Here is a 15143-nt window from a genome sequence, read left to right on the forward strand (position 1 = left end):
CAACCATTTGTCACCGGATGGTGACAGAATATTTGGACAAAATACCCTGTAAACCTGAGATACCGATTTCTCATTACATTGATGACATTTTGATTCAGGGCAAAGACGAGCAAAGTGTGCGAAATCAGAAGTAATCATTGACAGGTTGAGGAAGGAAGGGTGGGAGATTAACCTCAATAAAATTCAAGGGCCAGCTGAGACCGTGGTATTTCTGGGAATTCAGTGGCATAATGGGCATCGAGAGATGATGCAGATAATGGCCGAGAGATGGTGCCCAAAGCCTGGCAAAAGACACTTGGGTGAACAAGAAGCAAGCTCAGCAGTTCATAGGGCTGCTTTGGTTTTGAAAACATATATCATAACAGCATATACCACAAAGAGATGCGGAAGAAGTAGGAGTTTCAGAGGGGAAAGGAACAACAGTGAGCGTTTGACTTCACACAGTGCAGCGTGTGCTTGATTTGTGGCCTTTGAAGTCAGGAGAAGTGGAGTTGGACGTGTTGGTACAAGAAAATATGCTAACTGGAGCGTGTGGCAAAAGCAAGATAGAAAACCGGTTCCCTTGGGAATTTGGAGTGGCAAATTACCCGAGGCTGGTGATAGAAACAATCCATTTGACAAGCAATTGCTAGCATGCTATTGTGCTCTTGTTGATACCGAGCAAATGACGGTGGGTCATGAGGTACTGAACAGACGCGAAATCCTGATTATGCAGTGGGTTTTGAGTTCTACTAAAACACATATGATAGGACACGCCCAAGAAGCCAGTATAAACAAGTGGAAATGGTATATCCAAGTTAGAGAAAAATCAGGAAAAAGGTGAGGCTGCATAACTACATGAGCAAGAGTCTAGTGTACAATCTGTAGACTAGCCGGTCATAAAGCACAGCAAGTAGAGCACTCGCTTTGACATCGGTGCAGAGCCTGTCAATGCATGTTCGAATCCCAGCAGGGTCAAACTCAGCCTTTCATCTTTCCGATGTCGATAAATGAGCACCACACCCTGTGTGTAATAATAAGCAGTGCTCAGATGCCTGAGGGTCTGTAGCGCTCTATAAAGGCAAATTATTATTATAATATACCACAGGAAGTGACCAAAGTGCATGAGTCTCCAGTAAAATGGGGAGTAATTTATGGGGATTTGGCAGTTGAACAGACAGGCCATGCCTGGTTCACCGACAACTCATCCCGTTATGTAGGAACTGAGCGTTATTGGAAAGCTGTGTTGTATAATCCCAAGACAAAAAAAAATCCTAACCACGTCAGGTAAAGGAAAGAGCAGTGAATTTGCAGAACCTTATGCAGTATATCAAGCTTTGAAACTAAAAATACCTGGTCAATGTCACTTGTACACAGATTCATGGTCAGTGACTACTGGGCTAGCTGTGTGGCTGCCGACATGGTAGAATAATGGGTGGAAAATGCACTCAATAGAATTGTGGGGAAAAGAACTGTGGCAAGATATCTGGGAAATGCTATCACAAAGTGAAGTAACAGTGTATCATTTGGATGCGCATTGTACTACTAACTCATTAGAATGCTGGTTCAATTCAGTTGCAGACGCACACACCAAGATTTCCTCTGTGAGCACAGAGGCTCAGGAGGGCAATTTGGGGGGTTTGGCCAAGTGGGCCCACCAGAAATGTGGACACATGGGAGAGAAAGCTACTTGCAGGTGGGCACAACCTAGGGGGATTAATTTCCCTTTAGAGGTAGTGAAAACAATCATTTTGCAATGTCCTGTGCGTCAACATCAGCAGCATAAACCCATCCCTCATATTGTCCAAGGCACTTTACGAAGTGTCAAGTTGCTGGGTCAATTCTGGCGGATCGATTATATCGGGCCTCTGACAATCAGTAAAAGGTGTCGGTGTGCATGTACAATTGTGGACACATATTCCGGATATCTGATGGTTCTACCATGAAAGAGCCACATAACTGAACACCATTAAATTATTAGATCAGATTACGTTGTATTACGGCGTGCCCATGCAAATTCAGAGTGACAATGGCTCACACTTTAAAAGCAAGTTGATTCAGGAATATTGTCAGGAAGAGAACTTTGAGTGGCTCTGTCATGTACTATATCACCCGGAATGGTTTGTTGAAAGAACAATTGCGCAAATCACACAATGGCAGGCTGGCGTGATCGTGGGTTTGATGCTGTGCAGATTTTGAATAATAGACCATTGACTGAGAATAAGACACCCTTGATGCAAAGGGTAACACCTGCATTACAAATGCAACCTAATTCAGCTGAAGAGCTTTTGATATACAGGGAGATAATGGCATGTGCTTTAACTCCATACTGCGCAACCCCATAATCTGCAGGGTTAGACTTGCAGGCTCATCAAGAAATCAGGTTAGAACCAAGAGGTATAATAGTAATTGAAACTTGGATTGGAATATAGATTCCACCAGAACACATGGGATTGATTGCCCCTAGATCTGGATTGGCATTAAAGGGCATCCAAGTACTGGGGGGAATAATAGATGCTGATTACCAAGGAGTCATTTTAATGAACAGTTGAGACCAAGTGTTACCTATTCATAAGGGAGATAGGATAGCCCAACTGATTCTCATGCCTGTTAAATGGTCCATGATCAGAAAGGGGGTGCCCTCTATGGCGTCAACTACTTGTAGGGACCGTGGTTTTGGTTCATTAGACAGCATAGTACCGGGTGCGAAGGTGTGGGTAGAAAAACCAAGTGACCCACCAGTACACACAGATGTCAAAGCGTCAGGCAAGGACCAAGAAGTATTGGTAATGGAGCCTGGGAAAGAGAAATGGGACATGTGCCAGCAGACAAATGCTATTTAAGAGAATGATTATCAACACTGATGAACAAGTTACTTACCCCTGGTAATGGCGTTTCAACTGGGTGTTCCTCCCACGTATTCCTCATCTTATGATCTTTGTTTCCAGCTTCAGCTGCTTCGGAAACATTTTTGCCTCAGCAGAGAGCACTGTGCGTCGAAACGGTCCACTCAATGTCCCTCAAGGGCCTCCATCTGGGCTGATGTCGTTGTCGAGTACATATACCACGCGCAGCACCCGTTGGCTTCAGTTCTGTTTTTTCACCACACATATGCAGAATTACCACCCTTCATAAGTGCCTTTAATTTATCAGACCTTAAAAGAGCGCATGGTCTAAACCTGGGAAATTCTACTGGGATAGGTTGGGAGGGTGATGAGGAATACGTGGGAGGAACATCCAGTCGATAGAACGTTACCAGGAGTAAGTAACTTCTTCAAATCGATTGCGTCCTCCCACGTATTCCTCATTTTATGATAAGACTCCCAAAGCAGTATTAGGTTCTTTTGGAGGAGGGAGTAAGAATTTGAGCGGTAATGTTTGTCAAGGATGGAGCATGGAACTGCATTCCCAAATCTTGCCTCATTGATAGAGGTGCCCAAACAATGTTTTTTAAACGTATGGATGGTGGACCAGGTAGCTGCCTCGCAGATATCCTTTATCGGAACTCCCCTCTGAAGGACAGAGGAAGTTTCCATGCACCTAGTGGAAGGAGTCCTTAAGCCTTGAGTGGGGGGCTTTCCCAGCTAGACTGTAAAACTCCGAAATAGCCAGTATGATCCATCTGGATAGTGTTTGGTGACTGGCAGACCTAGTTTGTGTCCTGTATAACCAATGAGAAGTTGGTTGTGTTGTCGCAACTTTGCCATTGTTGAAACATAAAAGCTTAGAGCTCTCCTTGGATCGAGACTTTGAAATCTTTTCTCTTCCTTGCCAAGCTGAGGTGGAGGATAGAAGGCCAGAAGCACAATTGTCTGTGCTGAATGGTAATTCGATACAATCTTAGGTAGAAAAGAGGGGTTGACCTTAAGGACAACCTTATCCTTGTAAAAGGTGGTAAACTGATGTTTACAGGATATTGCCTGCAACTCACTCACACTGCGGACTGATGTTATCGCTACTAACATTGTTTGGCAAGTTAGCAACCTTAAAGGGCAGGAATGGAGTGGTTCGAAAGACGCACACAACAAAAACTTTAAAACCAAATTAAGGTCCCAAGTTGTGATTTGGAAAGGTGTCGAAGGAAACACATTTGTGAGTTATTAAGGGTATACTGAAGTAGGACGCCTCTTCCGAGGTGCACTTGAATATGGAAAGCGCTGCTAGTTAACGCACGATAGCTCCAATCTGGAGCCCCAGGTTTGCCAAATGTAGTAGAAACAATAAAAATACGGGGCACTAGGATCATGTATTTCCCGAACTTTCTCAACCTCCTGATAATGGGAGTAATGACGGGGACTAGAGGAAATGTGTACAGGAGTGGAAACTCCCAGTCCACTATGAACGCGTCTCCTAGAGCTCATCTTGAGGGAAATTCCGTGGAGCAGAACAGTTCGCACTTCCGGTTGACAGTGGTCGCGAACAAATCCACTTCAGGGGTTCCCCAAAGGGTGAAGATCCATTGAAGCACTTCCTGAGCTATTTCCCACTAGTGGGAGACTGTGCTCTGCCTGCTCAGTGTCCACCGCCGTGTTCTCCTCTCTGGCTAGGTGAACTGCCGATAGAGAGATTCCTTCTTTAATTGCCCAGAACCAGAGCTGCATTGCTTCTCTGCACAGTCATAGTGACCCTACTCCTCCTCTCTTGTTGAGGTAGTAAATGGTCAATGTGTTGTCAGTCATAATCAGGATATTCTTTCCCCATAAAGAGGGCAGAAAGGCTGTCAGCACTAGTCCGATTGCCCTCAGCTCCAAAAGGTTGATGTGTAGTTGGAACAACGTCCGCTTACCATCAGATGGTTGGCATGGGCTCCCCACCCCATGAGTGAGGCTCTGTAACTACTATTATCTCCGGCCATGGCTGCCAAAGGGGTTCCCCTTTCAGTATGTTGCCCTCGCAGGTCCACCACAGGAGATACTGTGCAACTCTGCTTGGAACTTTAGATATGGCATCTTGCCAGAGAACTGGGACCACTGTCTCCTGCGGGCCGATTGAAGAGATCTAATTCTCATGCGAGCCTCTGGCACAAAGAAAAAGCAGGATGCCATGAGGCTGAGCAACCTCAAAGTTGAAGGCCGAGACGCTGGACAATCTGGAATTTGGAGACCACCTGCAGGATGTGCTGAGCCCTCACCTCGCGTGGTAAGGCTTTTCCCCAACGATGCATCCAAGACTGCTCCGTTGAATTGGAGTCTTTGAGAAGGTATGTGGGACTTCTTCTAACTGAGGGAGAAGCCCGGTCTGTGAAGAGAGCACCAGGTTATGCTGACATGTTCTAGGACCCGTTCGGGAGAACAAGCCCTGATCTGCCAATCATTCAGGTAGGGATAGATGTGAATCCCCCATCTCCTGAGACTCGCAGCCACCACCGTCATTAACTTGGTGAAAACCCTCGGGCGGAGGTGGGCCTGAAAGGCAGAACTCAAAACTGATAGTGAGAACCGCCAATGGCGAACCTCCGATACTTTCTGTACTTTTGATGAATATGCACATGAATGCAAGCACCCTGATGGTCCAATGATACCAGCCAATCATGAAGCTGGAGGCGCTGAAGGATCTGAGAAAGGGTAACCCTCTTGATTGGTCGTTCCTGAGGAACTTGTTCAAGCATCACAAGTCCTAGCTTGTTCTCAATCCTCCGTCCTTCTTGAGGATTGGGAAAGAGGGAGAGTACTGCCCTTTGTTCATCTACGTCAAAGGTACTGGTTCTACAGCACCTTTCTCTAGCAGGCTCAAAATGTCCTGCAAAAGGAATGGATCTGGAACTTTGAATGAGTGACTCCCTGGTGGATGCTCCTGAGGCCTTTTTAGAAAGGGGAGGCAGTAACCCTGGGAAACTGTTTCCAACGCCCATGCATCTGAAGTAATACCAAGCCATTCTTGCAGAATTGTTGAGTCTGCCCTCCCACCGGGGTCTTGTGTGATAAGGCCATAGAGAGGTTTTCAGGTGGCTGATGGTAAGGTAGCCTTTGCTTGGGCGGACTTTGCACCTCTCCTTAGTCCACCATTAGGGGATCCTCTTTGGCCCCTTGGACTAGCCAGTTCTCAACCTCTTCCAACTGAAGTAGAAGCAAAAGAAATTACCCCTCCAAGATGATACACTGGGGTGAGATGGCTGTGGCTGTCTGATAGCAGCACCAAGGGATTTGGCTGCCGCCTTTGAGGGCTGTAGCTTCTTTAAGCTTTATTCAGCCTTGCTGCCAAACAGCTGAGTACCGTCAAAGGGCATGTTGAGGAGCCTAGATTGCACGTCCGGTGCAAATCCAGACTTCCTTAACCATGCAAACCTGCGCATCACAGTGGTAGCCGCCATGGCTCTACTGATGCTGTCAGCAGAGTCCAGTCCTGATTGAAGAGACACACATGGCTTCCTTTCCGTCTCTTACAATATTCAGTAAGCCGTCTTTCTTTCCCTTTGGGAATAGCTCAGCCGCCATGGCTATATACAGTCCCACAAGGTGAATGTAAATTTGGCTAAAGCACAAGTGGCATTTGCAGACTTAAGAGCCATACTCCTGGCAGAAAACAGTTGCCTAGCCCAAGCAAGTGCTTACCACCCCCGTCTGGCATAACGGTTGGATAAGCTGCTTGTTTTGAAGAAGATTTTGTCACCTGAACCACCAGGCTCTCTGGCCTAGGATGTTTTGACAAATACTCCGGATCGGCACTGGACGGTCTGTATTTTTTGTTGAGGTTTTCATTCACGGCTGGACTAATTATGGTTGCTTCCCAATTTGCTTTTACCCTTTTTTGCAGCACAATATGAAAAGGAAGTACAGGATCCTTCTGAGGACCTTAATCTAATATATCCATCAAATAATCTTGTCCGACGACTCACTAGAGTCTTCGACAACTTTTCGCTGAGTCGAGACCCAAATGGTTCTTGTGGGGTTTATGGCTTACGTCCCGGGCTCGAGGGCACGCAGGATTTTGCCTTAGCCCTTCCCTTGTCGGCTTTTACAGGCGTGACTGGAGCATGGCTTTTATATTTTTTCTTTAGAATGGGTCAGGCCTCCTTCTCGAAGATTTTTAACATCTCCTATTTGAATGACTCCCACTCTGCAGGAGGTGACTATTTTGTTGGGCATGCAATACTCCTCTCAGGAGATGAATCGGATGAAGAGCTAGAAGGTGATCTATGTCGCCTATTCGTCATCTTATTTTATTGAAGTTGAAGATTGGCTAGAACTACTACTCGATCGTGAGTGCTTTTTAGATTTTTACCTTCAATGAGAGTCTCTGCTCGACTCGTCGGACGAGCGCTTTTTCGACGGAGTCATTGAGGGGATTTAGTAGGGGGCATACCCGCAGCTAATTTCCCTTTTTGCTCTTTCAAAACCTTACCAGTCATCGACTGACAGGATCCGCAGTCTGCTGTCTGATGTCGCACAGCCAGGCACCACAGACACACTCTATGAGGATACGTGAGAGACATCTTGGAGCAGCAATCCTGGCATTTTATGAACCCGCTCGTCGGGGTCGATGGTGTTAAAGATGAGGTCATTGTTATTTGACTATGTCGCAGTTGTCACTGAGAACCAGATTTTCTAATTTCTCGAAGCGTTAGTTAGCGCGGAAAAACAGAACTGAAGCTAACTGGGGCTGCGCATGTTAAATGTACCAGTGATGACGTCGACCTCAAGATGGAGGCTTTCGAGGGACATCGAGTCGACCGCATCGACACACAGCACCCTATACCGAAAAAAGTTTTCCAAAGCAGCAAAGCTGGAGAGGATAACTATCTAAAGATGAGTAATACGTGGGAGGGCACAATCCATTCGAAGTATACTTTTCAAGCGTGCAAGCTAAAAGCCTTGCTAAGGCACACAAACTGACTAAGGTTGCAACCCAGGAAAAGATAGCAGATAAAAGGAAGGAGGGCCGCATTTTCTGGATATCAAATATGCTCTTTTAGTGGATAAAAAAAAAAATCTGCGAAAGAAACAGAATAATGAAAATGTTAATTTCTTAACCGGCTATCCTCTCTGGAAAGAAGAACAACAAAGCCTAAACAAACTGCCCACATATGTGAAGATGATATGCAACAAATTACTGACGGTCATATTCTGACTTTCTTTACTTCACCCTGTTATCCTGATTAACAGATGGCAAAACAAAAAATGATCTGGTAGGATATAGAGAAAAAAATTAGATCAACGTTGAAGCAGACACTTACCGTAACCTGGTTGAAGCCGAACACAGAATGTTGAGAGCTGCATCTCACTGGTGGAGTGGAACTCACTTTCCGGAACACAGTCATTTCAACACCCCCTCCGGGATCCCTGCAGAGGGTGGGAAGAGCCAGGTATTAACATTCATGCAATACTTTACTCCACCATCCCGGTCTTTGGTCCCCACCTCCCCGCCTACTTGTCGGAGGATCTAAACCAGTAAGTCAGACAGACTTTGCTCTCGTCATTAGTAGTGCAACCCCATAGATATGCATCATATTGTCCATTTAAACTTACTTTAAAAAAAAAAGCTGTTTTAATATAAATACGAGTTAACTTACTTTAAAAAATAAAATAATAGGTCTATGATTCCAATTCCTTGTTTTTTGCCTTTCTTTCCACATATAAGTCACCAGGGGGATGAAGTGATCAATACCAATGGCCAGTGTGACCAATGCTTCTTAGAGGCATGTGATAATGGTATGGCTGCAATTAGAATTGTGAGAACAAGTGAGAGTGATGTGCCACCCACACAGTGATCTAACCCCCGGAGACAAGGACCCTTTTTACACTAACAACCCATACACCTTTTTTCTGTCAACATTAGCCACAAAACAAGGATCCTACTAGCTTACATCTTCATCTGAACGTCACTGTTTCCACTGCCAGTGACCCTTGTAGGCATCCAGTAAAAATACTGACATTAGGCCCCATGCCAAAGATGTTAACACCACAGCCTGACTAATACCACAACGCCCAAACATAATACACAAACAGCTTGAAATTCCTGGGAGCTATTTGGCCCCTATTCGGCAAGTCTATAAGAGCCTGGTTAGCAACAGCTACTTTTGATTCCCCAGGCTCACTGGTATCATACAAAATTCCTATGCAATCTCGGTTTTGAGGATATGAGAAATGTTAGGCATAAAGTGAGCTACATATATAATGCACAAAAGTGTATTGTTCAAATCTCACTAGGAAGTTAGATTTGTGGCATAATGTGTACTAGGTCAGTGACCTGCAACCGTCGGCTCTACAGATGTTATGAACTGCAGCTCCCATCAACCATTGCTAGCATAGCAAATGGTGAAAGGCCTTCGGAGTCATAGTCCAAAACATCTGGTGAGCCGCAAGTTGTAGACTCCGGCACTGGCTCATCGATCCCATTGAGATAGTACCTTTTTAATGGGTGAATCCAGATTTCATGGAGCTGCTTTTAACTCTTGCTCATCCGCTCTACTTCTAATCCTTGCAAAAACACTAAGGACCACTCTCTCAGACACTCAAGTCACGCACGACCCCCACTCAGTCACACACACTTACACCCTCACCTAGAAAGAAATGCATAGTCTACTGTGTAGTGCAGTGATGCAATGTGGCATTATATTTACTTTGTCACAATGTAGACACAGCTAAACAATGTCAGATTTCCAGTTATCAATCGATTTTTGTTACTTTGTAGGAGTTAATGCACATTGGCAAAGATGGATTCTACAATGCCTCCCCAAGCGGAGTAAATGTAGATAAATTTGAGCAATTTTTGGAGCTGCCGATTCACATCTAAAAATTGCCAAAATGCCTTAATAGCCCTTGACCAATGACCAATATTCCCCTTTGAGCGACTAGCCTGTCTGTTGTATATCCCGTTCTATATCAACTCCTAAAAGTAAGCACACGATTTTCATATGCACTAGCAAAACACTGTTGCGCTCCATTTTTTTCCACAAAAAATGGATTAACACTGATGTACACATATTTTTTAATTGTGTGAAAACACTGGAAAAACATCACTGAAATTGGCAAAAGGAACACCGAAAAACAGAAACCCCATTAATCATCATTAACCCAAGAATACCCCCACACATTAGTCGAACCCCGAGACCACATTTTTACATGAAACATCTGTGAAACCAAACAATGTACAATGATTTATCAAAAAATGTATCTTTATTAGCTTATATTAGGGGGGTGCGCTTGAGAGCCCGAGCAAGATAGCTGCGGGCTAACGTCACTCAGTACAAGACGGGGAGGCTCGCCTGAATATCCCTGTTAATTGATTGAGATGGTGTAAAATAAATGCTGCAGCGGGCTGCCTGATCGCCTGCCCCAGACTGTTGTGAGTGTGGGTCCCTGCCAATCGTCCATGCTCGCAAGATTGTGTCGTGGCGAGCTGACAGCATGGGTGTTGCCCAGGACTGAGTGAGGCTGACCGTGCACAGCCGCACACAGAGGATCTGAGAGAGGGAGACAAGAGCTGGGAGTGGCGGCAAGGCACCCAACTTGTGAGTGCTATGGGTGCTGTGGCCGCTACGACGAAGGAAGCATTGACCAATGGGCCCGCTGAACCTCCTGACCCCGCATGGTCTGCTATCTCCCTGCTGGTCGACACACCAGCTGAATGCTGTGAGAGCCGTGTTGCCAGCGACAGCGCTGCGCAGCTTGGACTCTCTTCGCTGGCTTCTGCCCTGCCCACCTCTGTGGTCTCGCACTGTGATATTGATATGCAGCACATGTCGATCAGTGCTGGGGAACGACCACACGGCTCCACGGAGCACCATATACAATGCCCAGATGCCCGTTGCACCTGACGGGGCCCTGAATGACACTTCCTGAAACGAACCAGGCCTGCGATTGAATAATGCATGCATGGATGTGCCGTCTGCGTTTGACATGACAATTTATTTTATTTTTATTTTATTGGGTATTTGTAAGGCACTTATACATCAAGAAATTGTGTTCAACAGCGCCCATAGGGCAAAGGGAAGTTAACAAGGGAGCAATGCAAGACAATGGGATATAATGACAATGATGATCAAAGAACAAAAACGACCCTAATATGCCTTGTGAACATTCAGAACGTACAAGTGCAGAGAGAGAGAAGGGACAAGAGAAGGGGGAAGTGCTAGAGGTTCCACCGAGGGGAGGTGGAAAGGGGGGGGGGGGGAGGGGAAGTGCCAGAGAGCCAGTTGCAAAGGCAACAGGTAAGTGCAGGCAGTGGCCACTTGGTAGAAGAGGGGTCCCCAGCCAATTCAATAAGTGCAGGCCTGTGAGACATCACAGGCCAGTTAGTGCCCGATGGCAAATGTAGGGGGAGGGCGGATGCTGTGCGCGATTGGACAGAAAGCCAGGAACCATAAGGACACAAGGGCCCAGGCAACCAATCTCAGAGACTGTGGGGTTTAGCATGGGAGGGAAAGGGGGAAGGATGAGGAGAAGAGGAAAGACTTGAGGTGCTTGCGGAACTTGAGGAGATCCGGATCAAGGCGGAGAGAGAGGGGGAGGCTTCTCCAGAGGAGGGAGAAAGCCGAGGAAAGAACAGCCACCCGCTCTCTTCTTAGAGAAGCACTTGACAAGCAAAGTTGGAGCCGGAGGATCGGAGGAATCTGGAAGGAGAGGATTTGGTGAGAACAAGTTGCAGACAGCGAGGTGACCGGCCCCAGACAGCCTTATGGATGATGCAGAGGGATTTAAATTTGATCCTTGCAGCAACCGGGAGCCAGTGGAGAATTATTAGGTCTGGAGAGATACAGTTCAGGGGCTTGAGGTCAAGGATAAGCAGCCCCATTCTGGATTAGCTGGGGCAGAGAGAAGAAAAAGTTAGATTAAAGAAGCGGCTGTTACAATAGTCTAGCCTGCAGAGTACCAGAGCACTGGAGACAGTAAGCTTCTGAGGAAAAGGGAGGATGCCTCGGAGGAGGTAGAGGTGGAAATGGGCCTTCTTGGCAAGGTCCAAGATGTGAGGAATGAAAGAGGAGTCAAAGATAACTTCCAGGTTTCTGGTTTCAGAGGAAGGAGAGGGGGGAGCACCCATAGAGGGTGGCCAGTGTGAAGGGAGAAAAGAGGAAAATGGAGTCCCGACAGGACGGATCTCAGTCTTGCTGCCATTGAGACATACATCATGGGAGGTGCACCAAGGCTGGATGGCGGACAAGCAATCAGGAATGACGGAGGAAGTCGGAAGAGATGCAGAGGGTAGTCTGAAGAAGAATTGGGTGTCATTTGTATAACACTGGAAGTGGGGGTGGGGGAGAAAGTGGAGATAGGGTGAGCATGGGGGGAAAGAGAGATGTTAAAGAGCCAAGGCAAAAGAGTAGAGCCCTGGGAAATGCCACAAGTGGAGAAAGAAACCAGGATAACCTGGGAGGGACGGGACGGGCAGCGAGGAAAAAGGTCAACAAGTCCAGTGACTGCTCCGAGATACATAGGGTATCATGAAGCCGCTTTATGAGGATGGAGTGGTTGACTGTGTCAAAAGCAAAGGAGAGATTGAGTAGAATGAGAAAAGCAAGTGAGTTAGAGTCAAGAGATGCAAGCAATTCTTCACGGGTGTTCAGGAGAGCAGTTTCTGGATGCTCAGAATCCAGATTGATGGTCGTGCAGGCAACCAACAAGCTCAGTATGCTGGGTCAGTTGGTGGGAAGACCAACTTCTCCAGGAGTTTCCCAAGGAAGGGAGTGCTAGAGTTGGGGCAGTAGTTAGCCAAACACGAGGGGTCAGCAGAAGGCTTTTTCCGGAGTGGGTGCACAAGGGAGTGATTGACGCAAGAAGGGCAATACCCAGTAGCAAGAGAATGATTACAGAAATCAGCAAGTGTAGGGGCAAGGGAGCCGATGTTGTCCTTAATAGTTCTGGAAGAGCGGGGAGACCTGTTTAGTAGAAACCTTCATAGAGCGGACAACTCTAGTGACCTCATCTGATGTGATAGGGCAGAAGGAGGAAAGAGTTGGGAAGGGAGGAGGAGGGGCCGAGGGAGGCAAGGGGAGGGTCAGGGGAGGAAGAGAGAAAACTCAGGATGTCCTGAGTTTTAGCAGTGAAGTGTGTGGCCAGTGCAGTACAGAGGGCCTATGAAGGAAGAGGCGAGGTAAAGACTGCAGATGGATTGGCTAGTTCCTTGCAGATTTTAAAGAGTTCAGTCATGTTGATAGAAGCTCCAGAGATGTGGGCCTGGATGTGAGCCCTCTTCTTGGAGCAAACAGAGAGATGATATCTTTGGAGAAGGCGACAGTCCAGTTTTCAGAGGATAAGCTTGAGGTCTGCCACTTCCGTTCAGCAGCTCTGCACTTGCGTTTCAGACCTGCTAGATCAGAATCGTACCAAGTGTTAAACTTGGGGACAGGTTTCAGGATGATCCTCATGATAGGGGCAAGAATGTCGAGTGTAGTGATAGCGAGATGGAGATTGTTGAGAGCAGAGTCTATAGTTGAGTAAACAGTGGGCGGAAGGGGGAGATGAAGGTGGAAGCGAAGGCAGCAACTGACACTCGTTTCATCAGACGGATGTCCGCAAACTAGGCTGGCAGAGTTGCGGGAGGTTCAGTCAGAGGACTAAGAGGTCCCAGGTGGGATGAGAGGAGGGAGTCAGACCCGCAGAGCGGGGTGGAGAGAGGGGTACAGAGCAAAATATCAGTATGGATGAAGGCATTGAGAGTGTCCAGACGAGTGGGTAGGACCAGAGGGGAGAATAGAGAGGGAGAGAGAGAGGTGCAGGGGTCACGGAAGAGAGTTGTGGCCGTGATTGCAGAATAAAGGTGGATGTTGAAGTCACCCAGAAGAAGGAGTTTAGAGGTAGAAGTCGGGAGAGAGGAGGAGAACAAGTTACGTACCCCTGGTAACTTTCTGACGGGATGTTCCTCCCACGTATATCTCATCTTTAATATTAGATATCCAGCTTCAGCTGCTTCGGAAATACATTTCGGCAGAGGGCGATGTGTGTCGAAGCACTTGACTAGATGTCTGTCGAGGGCCTCCGTCTCGAGGATGTCATCGAAGGCAGATATATAGTACGCACAGCGCCCGTTGGCTTCAGTTCTGTTTTTTCTTACAGTAGAAATACCTGCATAAACACGGGATTGACCATACTCAACTTTGAAGGAACAAAAGCTGTAATAACTTGGGAAATTCTACTGTGGGCTAGGTTAGGGAGGGCGATGAGGAATACATGGGAGGAACATCTAGTCGAAAGAACATTATCAGGGGTAAGAAACTTGTTCTTCGAATGGATTGTGTCCACCCTCGCATTCCTCATCTTTGATAGACTCGCAAAGCAGTATTAGATTTGGTGGAGGAAGTAAGATTTTAGTTTTTAATGGTTTTCATGAACCGAATGCAGGACTGCGTTTCCAAAGCTCCCATCCTGACTGAGGGGAGACTCCAGGTAGTAATGTTTTGTGAAGGTGTGAATAGTAGACCATGTTGCTGCCTCACAAATGCTTCTTATCAGTACACCCCGGGCTGAAAAGGTAGCAATGCCCCTGGTGGAATGCGGTCTTAATCCTACAGGAGGATCCTTGCCTGCCAGAATGTAACATTCAGAAATTGCCAGGATGATCCAACCTGGGTATGGTCTGTTTTGTAACAGCCTGACCCAGTTTGTGGCCTGTACAGCCAATGAAAAGCTGATCATCAATGCAAAGTTTTGATAGCCTAGATATATAAAAGCTCAGAGCTTTGCAAGGGTCCAACCTATGTAACCTCTCCTCCTCCTTGCCAGGATGAGGTGGGGGATAAAAGAAGGTAAAACAATGTTCTGCCCTATGTGAAAATCAGAAATTATTTTGGGTATGAATGAACAACACTATCCTTATGGAAGATACTAAAGGGTGGCTTGGATGAAAGTGCCTGCAATTCACTTTCTCTAGAGCTACCAAGAGAATGGTTTGAAAAGTTAACCTTAATGGACACGAGTGTAAAGGTTCAAAGGGTGCACACATTAGAAATTTGAGTACCAGATTAAGGTCCCAAATTGGAACCTGGAAAGGAGATGGGGAGGAACACATTGGTGAGCCCCTTTAGAAATGGTGCCACCAGTGGAATCTTGAAATATGAACATTCTTCAGACGAGTGCTTAAAGATGGATAGCGTCGCTAAATAGACCTTAATAGTTCCAACCTGGAGCCCCAGATTGGCTAAGGATAGCAGAAAGGAGAAGACCTCAGGTGTGCTGCACAGAAAAGGGTCTACATTATTTTCCCTGCACCAGTTGCAGAATTTGTTCCAA

General features: G+C 46.5%; 1 protein-coding gene across 2 annotated transcripts in view; it reads right to left on the minus strand.

The window, feature by feature from the left end:
• Positions 1-15143, minus strand: part of PCNX3 (pecanex 3) — a 1956057-nt gene that overhangs the window by 1717405 nt on the left and 223509 nt on the right. For both annotated transcript variants that reach the window (XM_069644841.1, XM_069644840.1), the window contains exon 3: positions 8153-8258. In XM_069644841.1, coding sequence (XP_069500942.1) covers positions 8153-8258 — 106 coding nt within the window. The remainder of the gene's footprint in view (positions 1-8152; positions 8259-15143) is intronic.

This window comes from Ambystoma mexicanum, chromosome 2p, assembly GCF_040938575.1.
Source record: "Ambystoma mexicanum isolate Mex_15411 chromosome 2p, UKY_AmexF1_1, whole genome shotgun sequence".
Lineage (NCBI taxonomy): Eukaryota > Metazoa > Chordata > Amphibia > Caudata > Ambystomatidae > Ambystoma > Ambystoma mexicanum.